Here is a 9,843-nt window from a genome sequence, read left to right on the forward strand (position 1 = left end):
ATCTTTTATTTGTCTCTTTTTATTAGTAGTCACACATCTGACTGATAAAAGGAGGAAATTAATGATTACTTAGTAGAAATAATTTTGTGTTATAAAATAGCAGGTTTACACAGAGAAGGAAATAAAAACAATCCTTAGTACTTAAAAGTCTAGACTCAAGGGCTAAAACACTGGGCCATAGCTAATAAGAGTATGCTTAACAGATATTAACGAACTGTTCAGTTCAAAACATTGGTTAGCTAAGTAAAGGGTTGCAGGCACATGCCTTGAGAGTAGTCCAGCTAAAAGAGACTGTGGTTTTAGTTGATTACAGCCTTGCTCTGTGCCAACATGAAGCTCCAAAAAACCTATTCTAATGTTAAGCTATATTAACAGGATTACACACAAGTGAAGGAGTGGTATAACAGTTTTAATGTATGCTATTCAATAGTATAACTGGAATGAAATGGCCCACTACTATATTCTAAATTTTAAAACATACAACTACAGATCATCCAGAGAAGGGAAGTGGATAATTTTATCTAGAAAACACTCTAGAGCTGTCTTCAAATGGCAGAAGGGATATCACAGAGAGAGAGAATAGTGGGCTTTTCATTGCTACAGAAAGCAAAACTAGGATGGGTAGACAGACATTACAGAATGTCAGATATTCGGCCAAATACAAAGACCTTATGAATATAAGAATTACTGCCAAAAATCGTGTTAGACCCATCATCATTGAATGTTTTTTTACAAAGGAAAGATGATCCATCTCTTAGCATTCACACTACACTGTAATTGCATGTTTAAAATTATCTGTCTCTCCGAATAGAACATGAACTCTTTGAGGGAAGGGTTATAGTCTTATTTATGTTTTGGCCTCATGGAATCCAGGAATGAACATTGTATACGGCTACTGTACAAAAAAAAAAAAAAAAAAAAGTCTATTGAATAGGTGAATGAAGAAATTGAATGTTTTAAGAAACACTTCATTGAAAAAATGAGATGCCCTTTTGGGCCCCTAAATTTTTAAGATTTCCTTAGCACAGAGTCTCATGCAGAACTCATTCTACTCCATAACACAGCCTAGGGAGGGTGTGCATAATGAATCTATTTTACTATGTGATAAGGAGCACAGTTAGGCTAATTCGAACTGCCATCTTTATCTGAAGTGCTAATATTAATTACAGTTTCTTTGCCAAACTAGAAAAGATATAATTCCTGATCTTTGTATTATGAAACCTTAAGCAAATGCTTCAGTATGAAAATATTTATGAGAGTATCTCAAACACAGAGGAATCTCTAGAATGTGAGGATTCAAAAAATCTTATTCTTTAAACATGTTAAGTAGTAGGCAGAGCAAAATCCCATCAGGTGACATGGAAAATTAACCAGTAACACTTAACCGCCAGAAGAAAGAAAGGAAGAACTAAGAAAAAAAGGAAAAAACTGAAAAGATTTTAAGAAATTACAAGTTATAGCATCATATCTGAATGGCATCTGGCTGAAGGATTTTCCTCATGTTCTGCTAAACCTTTCTACCTTCACAGCTTCACAAGAAACTCTACCACAAACTAGTTGGGAAAATAAAGTACACAACATAAATCAGTGGGTTTGGTTTCTTGATTTTTAACCTTTGGTGAAAGAACAGCCAGGGAAACAAACGTTGAAAGTACTGCTCCAGATAACAGGAATATCATAAATTATAGGTAGATCTTATTCCCACCATTTTAACTAAAGTAGACATTTGAAACTGTCTGAATGCGTGTCTTGCATATAATAGTACTCCCTCGCTTAAATAAATAAGATAAACGTAAACACATGGCTAAACTCTATTTTGGAGTCCACACGATCTGACAAAAAGCAGTCCCCAGAGATGCATACTACCAGTGATTGGTCACTTAGAAGGGAAACGCTTTAAAAAGTTTTACTTAGGAACACACATTCAATGTAGACAAATAATGATACAGCTATAGGCACCTTGCACAGCTGTACAGATTAATATACACGCACAGGGAAAATTTACAAATTACTTTCACTGTTTGAGTTAATCTAAGAGACAGGGCCTGGAAGATGTAATCTTTCACATAAACATCCTAGACGTGTGAAATTAATTTTCACAATATCTTCCTTAAAAACAAGGCAAAATATAGACGCTGGGTCCCAGTTACATGTTTCTGGAACAAGAGAAAAATACACTTTCGTGTCAACTACCTTATCCAGGAACTTAATTTTTATTAAGCTGCTTTTCGAAATATGAGCATTGTTGGCACTGTAACACTTCATAGACTGATATTTGCAGGATTCTAAGAATGTGTGCTTGTTGTAAAGACGTATTTACTTCTTTTCACGGAGAAAAACAATTTTGAGTGTTGGGGAGGAACAAAACCACTTGAAGAGAAAATTAACCTAACCCCAAATTTCCTGGACACCCTACAACGGCAAACAGAAGGGGAATGACGGAGAGTGTAACCCAGCATCAGCCTGAGTGGGGACAGGGAAGGGTTAGAAAGGGAACAAAAAACTGGACTCTCAGTTTGGCAGGAAGGCGGGTATTGTGAAAGGATGGTTTGCCGCGGCGGGAGCCAGAGAAGAAGGTGCAGCCTGAGCCCCCCGTGGCCCCTCGCTCCTCCCAGCCCGTCCCGCGGGGTCTGTAGGGCCTCAGCCCGACCCCCACACCGCGCGGCCGGCAGGAGGCAGCGGCCCGGACGCTGTACCTGCCCGCCAGTCCGCTCTGCCCCGCGTGCGGCCGCCGGGAGGCCGGTGAAACTGCGAAGGCCGGGGCGAGCGAGCCAGTGGAGCCCGGCGTCCCAGCGGCGCCGCTCCGCCCACCTGCCTCCCGAGACGCGGCCGGGACCCCCGCGCCGCCTCAGCCGGCTCCAGCCCTCAGGAGACGGCCCCGTCAGCGCCTCGGCCTGCCGGCGCGCCTCCGAGCCCCCAGCCAGCTGGGCGGTCCCCATCCTCGCTCCCCGCTGTCAGCCTCCACTTACCTTCAATCGCCATGATGTGCTCGCCATGGACCGCACCAACTAGATGGCGGGGGCAGCGGGCGCGAGGGCGGGCGGAGGACACGCCGAGTCCGCCAGCGAGAGGGGCGGGGCCCGGCCCGGAGTCGTCCGGCTGCGCGGCCGCAAGGGGCGCCGCGGGCGGGGCGAGGGAGGGGCCCCGAGCACCGCGAGTGCGGGCCGCTGAAGAAATGGAACCTTCCCGGTGCCGCCGCCGCCGCTGCCGCCGGCGGCACGTGACGCCACCCCGCCCCCACCCCACCCCATCCCACCCCACCCCACCGCCCCCACCGCGCCTCGCGCGTGGATTCGAAACAGGTGCCCGGCCCGGAGAGCCACGGGCCCGCGCCCGAGACCCGCCCGAAGCGCGCCGAGCACTTGTGGGGGCCCGGGCCCGAGCTTCCTGGCGCCGGGCGCCCGCCGGTTCCGTACTTGTAGCAAACGGAGTCGATAAAGGAGGCGAGTGGCAAATGATGTGGTCAGGACCAAGGACAGGTCTCCTTGGTTGAAAAGGATTCCACCCACTAACTCAGATTTGGTGATAGGAAGGTCTGTTTTGGTTTCGTTTGGTTTTATTTTGTTTTGTTTTGCCCGAATCAGCCACATACTTGTCTCAGATCTCCGCTGTGAAGTGGAGGAACAGCTAGTTCGCAAAAAGCAAAGAAGAGAGAGGAATCCTGAGCACAGCAGTTGTCTCTCTCGCTCTCACACACACACACACTCACCTGCACGCACCCACTTCACCCCTTAGCCTCGCTCTTGATAAGCCTTGCTGGCACACAGAGCTTGGTTTACCTCTTGGAACTAAGAGTTGGAATTTGTCTGCACACAGCAAACGCACATTTGAAGCCACACAAAAGTAGGGGTCAGACAGACGTTCTGACAAAGGACCTGGAAAGCATGTCACATGCAGGTTTTTAAAATTTGTAAACCTGTGAGCATTGTCAACGGTCCCAGGCCAACCCTGAGCACAACAACAATTGGCCACTTAGTTTTTACTTAAGATACTTGAACCGCTCAACCATTTACCCAACTCTCAACTTCGTTTAGTAATTTGAGGACCTGGACAATCAACAGCATAAACAACATTGAGAAATAGGGAGTTTAGTGATTCTCCCTTGTGGAGGAAATGCTAATTCCTAGAGCAAAATAGCTATATAGGGACTGACACAAAGAAGAAATATTTTACACTTATGTAAGTGAGGTTGGACTGTAAATCTAGAGCAGAAACTGTCTTCCATTGCTTTTATATAACCTCTCCCTCAGTCGCAGTTTATGCTCAATAGACATTCATCCTTTACCATTTTCGTTAGTTCAGTGAGTATCTGTGGAGCCGGCACTGTGCTGAAATCTGGCTACAAGCAAGAATTGTTATCGAGGGATCAAACAAAATACTGTTTTACTCAGAAAACATTAAAATGCCTATACTTTAGGAAAGCTTCATGAGAGAGTTTATGATAGACATCTAGAGGATTCAGGTAAAATGTTTAATGACATTTTCCCCAGGCAGCCTCCCTTAAAATAATCTTGAACTCCAAGACATTGATCTGAACTTGACACCACAATTCTGAGTTTGTGGTTTCTGGCTAGCTCTGAGTAATCCAATTTTTCAAACTTTTAAAGAATTTCATATTGAAAGCCCCAAAAATTTAATCATCCTTTCCTCACCAATTACGCAGCTATTAAGTAAATAACCAGATTATGTGAGTTTCCATAACCTAGATTAACATCGCTATTATTTGTTCAGGAGACTTATTTGTGTGTGTATGTGTGGTGAACTTGAGTTTCAAACTTGTTGAATACAGGAGTTTAGGCCAAGGCCACTGGGTATTGATGACCTTTCCCTCTGGATTAGAATGCAGAATTCTCCCTACCAACATTGCTTTTTAAAAAAAAAAGAAACTATGTTTTCCAAATACTAACTGGAAAATTTCTGAGACTGATGTTGGAAAATATCATATGGATTTCCTCACCCAAGATTTCATATAGATGCTGAGTTTGCTTAGCAGCCACTTGGAATCAGATTTTTAATTTAGTGTCTTACATATTCTTATTTATAAAGTATGTTGTGGGTTTGATACTTTTAGGGATTGTCAATTATTTATAATTTGAATGTTTTACATTTTGTTAATTACACATCCTGCCTAATAACAAAAATTGTTCCTAATCTTCACCTTACACTTCCAAAACTGTCTTTAGTCTGTATACCTTTATGTACGTGGGAATGCACAAGAGATTCTTCATTTTTCATTCTTCATTCTTCTTTATAATAAATTATTTGCAAAACAGTTTCCAAACATATAATTCAAGCAATTACCATCATGTGATGTGGAGATAGTTAGGAGCTCAGTTAGGAAAAGTAGAATAAAAGAAGTCAAGCTGGGCTTAGTGGCTCATGCCTATAACCCCAGCACTTTGGGAGGCTGAAGCAGGCTTGAGCCCAGGAGTCAAGACCAGCCTGGACAACATGGTGAAACCCTGTCTCTACTAAAACTACAAAAAATTAGCCGGGTATGGTGGCACTTGCCTATAGTTTCAGCTACTCAGGAGGCTGAGGTGGAAGGATCACCTTAACGAGAAGTCAAGGCTGCAGTAAACAGTGATTGCACTAGTGCACTCCAGCTTAGGCAACGCAAGTTAGTCATACTAATTTCCTTTCTTATGTTATAAAATGGAAATGTTTTTGGTATTTTCAGTTTCCAATTAGTTTTTCATAGAGCTATTATTTTCAATGAGAGTTTTATTTCCAGGAGAACCACGAAGCTTATTACCTAGTGATGTGGCTGAAACATCAGTGGAAAAATTGAGCACGGAAGATGAATCATGTGGGAAGAACCACTCAAAAGGGAAGTGAAGAGTAATTTCACCTATATTAGTTAAGTAGTTTTCATGTACCACACAAAATAACCACTATTGATAACAATATCATCTTGATGGGAAAGTATGTTCCAAGTTACAAAAATTCCCAATGTGCTTTTAAGAAACAACTCATGTTTAAAATTGGACCTTTCCTTTATTTAATTTAAGCTGTTCAACTGAAAAAGACTAAACCACTAGAAGAATGAAAAAAAAAAATACTAACCAGCAATTATATAGTTGCATATATAGAAGTGGAGATTTAACAAGTATCTATACAAAAAAATATGTATTTTGAAAAATTTTAGTAGATCTTATATTATTCAGGCATTTGAGTATTTGAGTTAAGGGAGACTTTTTCTTCAGACAGGGTCTCTCTCTTGTCATCCAGGCTTGAGTGCAGTGGCGTGAACATGACTCACTGCAGCCTCGACCTCCTAAGCTCAAGCAATCCTCCTGCCTCAACCTCCTGTGTAGCTGGGACCACAGGTATGCACCACCACACCTGGCTAACTTTTTTATTTTTTATTTTGTGGAGAGGCAGGGTCTCACTTTGTTGCCCAGGCTGGTGTCAAACTTCTGGGCTCAAGCGATCCTCCTGCCTCAGCCTCCCAAGCTGCTGGGATTACAGGCATGAGCCACTGTGCCCGACCTGAGACAATGTGCCCAGCCAACACTTTTAAACTTTAAGCTTTGTTACCAGTTGTAATTATCTGAAAAGAGGTGGCTGGATTATACAAACCTGGTGAAAAACCAAGTTAAAACCATTAATATTTCTTTTTCTTCATGAATCACAGTGCCATGAAAAGTTACACTATTAGTTATTCTGATATCTTCGTCTGTTTTTCTAGCACTCATGAAGTTAAACAAAATATGGCAAGTTGTCTTTATAAAATAATACTGTCTTTTTGCAATTATAAATTAGTTTGTTTAAAATAAATATAATTACCAGAGCTTTGTTGATGTATGTAATTGACCTATTTTGTTTATATTTGTTACATTACAAATTTGAATTATACTTGCCTCTCTAAATCCATACATTCCAACAAGCTAGTGTCTTCAATTAATTGTACATTAGTTAATACTTTTTTGGTTGCAAATGAGAGCAACTCAATTTGAATTAGCTTAAGAAAAGTGGAAAGTTAGTTATAAAGGTGTAAGTACAGAAATGAACCTTGGCCTCACAATCAGCTAGACTTGGAAACCCCAATGCCAGCACCATACCTTCTACCTCTTATCTCTACTTTTGTGCATGTTAGCTTCATTTTGCTTGCTCACCACAGGCTAACTTTGTGCCTATGGCAGAAAACATGACACTTGAAAGATGTCGAGCTTTACAGCTCACAGTTTCTGGCAACTTTCTGGGCCCCAGCTTCATAAAGTCCCCATAAAGTAAAGCATCATTACTCAACTTAAATGAAATACTCTGTTTCCTACCAATCAGGAGGCCAAGTACAAAAATTAGCCCTAGCTTGAGTCAAGTGAATGCCCCTGAACAAAACCTCTGTGGCCATAATGGCAGGGTCATGGAATAATACAGCAGCCCCCATGAGACTCATAAAGATGAACTGGGGAAGAAGGAAGATAGTTCCCAGAAGGAGGTTGTTGGGACAGAAAGAAATTTATGCCTAGTGTTCCATTATCGGAACGCTAAGCATGTGGGAGTTATTTATGTCCTACTGCTCAAGGACATCGCCAAGGTCTGATTGCAAAAATTCTAAAAATTGCAACTTCAGGCATAAATGGGTTAAGTAGTAACTACAAAGGTACTGTACTGTCTAGACATCCACCTCATGTCTACCTTCTAACTCTTTTGCAAGCACTTGCCTTTCATCATACTTCCCTGCAGTTCCCTTACAGCAGAGCTATCCAAAACAATTGTCTGCAACAGTTAAAACACTCTATATTTGTGCTGTCCAATACAGTGGCTCCTAGCCACCTGTGCTACTGAGCACTTGAAATGTAGGGAGTGCAACTGAGGAACTGAATTTTTAGTTTTATTTAATTGTATTCAATTTAAAGTTTAAAAAGCCACATATGGCTATTTTCTGCCATATCAAACAGCATAGACTTAGAGCTACAGAAATGGCATGGTAATGTTCAGGCAGGAAGTAAGAAAGAAGATTATTTAATGAGCACTTGGTGAGATAAACTGTAATGTCTATAGTGGGAAAAGGATAGCAGCAATTTCCCATGTTTGGCAATTCTACCTAATGACCTGACACTGTAAGAAATATATCCATCATGCTATGTGGAGGTAGTTAAAGACGGTGATGGAAAAAAGTAACCAGAAATCAGAATAATTTTGTTTTCTCTTCCATTTCCTCCAGCAAATATTTTCCTCAAGAGTTGTCATTTACTCTACTATAGATAGCACAGTTATAACAGGGAAAAACTAACATGAAATATTCTAGAATTATTTTTGTTCACTTAGATCAAATGGTAGTTTTTTTCCTGCCACCTAAAGCTTTAGAAGTAACACAAGCTCTAGCAAAGAAAAGGAACAAAAGAGCAAATAGCATGGACACTAATTTATTATCCTGTGCTTCCCTTCCGTTGTGTCTTCTAAGCCTTTCATTCAGACAGAAGGGCCAACTATACTTTGCTTCCTTTTCCTCTGTAAATATGATATTCTTCCTGTATAATCTGCTATAATTTTCTTATTGCTCACTGAAGTTATTGCTATTGGCTAGCTGCATAGAGCAGTATGCAGAGGTTTTTCAAAAGAATAATAACACAGCACGATACTGGCCTGTCCAGCTCGCAGGAGTGAACAGAACTTTTAAACATATAGACCAATTTAACACAAAATGATCAACAAGTACATGCTTAGTAGGATACAGGCTACTGTAACTAAGTGTTCTTATTCACAACAAAAAAGCGTATTATTTTGTTCTAGGTAGGAGTACTGGACTATATTTAAAACCTTTCTTCACGACTGAGTGTTTCCATGATAATGACAAGTGACATTTGTATGATGACTTTCACTCAGAGGTCAAAAAGTGTGCCACAAACCTTTTACATGACATAAATATGTCACCCACCAGTAAATGCAGCCACCTATGATGTGGAAAATGGAAGCAACTTTTAGAAGCCCTAAAGAATATACATATACAGGAAAGAAATTGAATTTTACACCTAAAATAAATCGATAATCTGAGTTAGATGAGAAAATGGTCTTCTGCTGCAAAAACATTATTCAAATCTTCTTGGTTTATATAATTGCAAATTTGAACAGGGTAATGATGTGTGGAATACAGTAGAGGAAGGAGAGTCAAAGCAGAAAGATAGTTTAGGATAATCTGGAAAAGAGATGATTAGGGCATCAGTTAGGAAAAGGAGGTGAAATAATGGGCTTGATCAGAGCAGAGAATCTATGACGGTCACTAAGAGCTTTTATTGCTTACGCTCTTCAAATACAATGCTATCAAACATTATTCTTTGTATAAAAGTAGGTGCTCAATGAATTTTTGTTAAATGAATAAATTGTAACAGGCTTGGAGTCATGTGTCCTTTATGATTGTAGTTCTTAAACTCTGATGCATACATCCACACAAAAATCAGATTAAATAGCCATTGATGATTGTGATAAAGAGAAGCTAAAAATTGATTATCGAAAACCCTTTATGTAAAATAGTATTTCTCATTATCATCTTCCTAATCATCATTTCCTAATACAGAATTTCTCTTTGCTTAAGTATTTACTTACTGTTATTAAGGAAAGGGAAAAAAATTGTAGAGTTTAACGTGGTATGACACGCCATAATCTGACAATTAGAAAGTTTATTAGTGTTTTCTATTTTAACATGGAACAATTTACTAAAGGAATTATGGAACATTTTTTAAGGATTCAGAAAGATAGGCTACAAAATCAATCATAGAATGACTTGTAAGAGTACAATTTTGAATTGAAAATGATATGTTAAGGACTGGAAGTAAATTGTGAGACTCCAGTGATCTCGGCTCACTGCAACCTCCACCTCCCAGATTCAAGCGATTCTCC

At 40.4% G+C, this 9,843-nt stretch overlaps 1 protein-coding gene across 5 annotated transcripts in view; it reads right to left on the reverse strand.

Annotated features, from left to right (window-relative positions):
- SYT14 (synaptotagmin 14) overlaps window positions 1-3,073 on the reverse strand; it is a 216,707-nt gene extending 213,634 nt beyond the window's left edge. For 3 of the 5 annotated variants that reach the window (XM_025399223.1, XM_025399213.1, XM_025399245.1), the window contains exon 1: window positions 2,970-3,073. In XM_025399223.1, coding sequence (XP_025255008.1) covers window positions 2,970-2,996 — 27 coding nt within the window. In that variant the 5' untranslated portion in view covers window positions 2,997-3,073. The remainder of the gene's footprint in view (window positions 1-2,969) is intronic. The other 2 variants (XM_025399239.1, XM_025399231.1) reach the window with 1 other exon arrangement.
- Between the last annotated feature and the right edge of the window lie 6,770 nt (window positions 3,074-9,843).

The sequence above is a fragment of the Theropithecus gelada genome, chromosome 1 (assembly GCF_003255815.1).
Source record: "Theropithecus gelada isolate Dixy chromosome 1, Tgel_1.0, whole genome shotgun sequence".
NCBI lineage: Eukaryota > Metazoa > Chordata > Mammalia > Primates > Cercopithecidae > Theropithecus > Theropithecus gelada.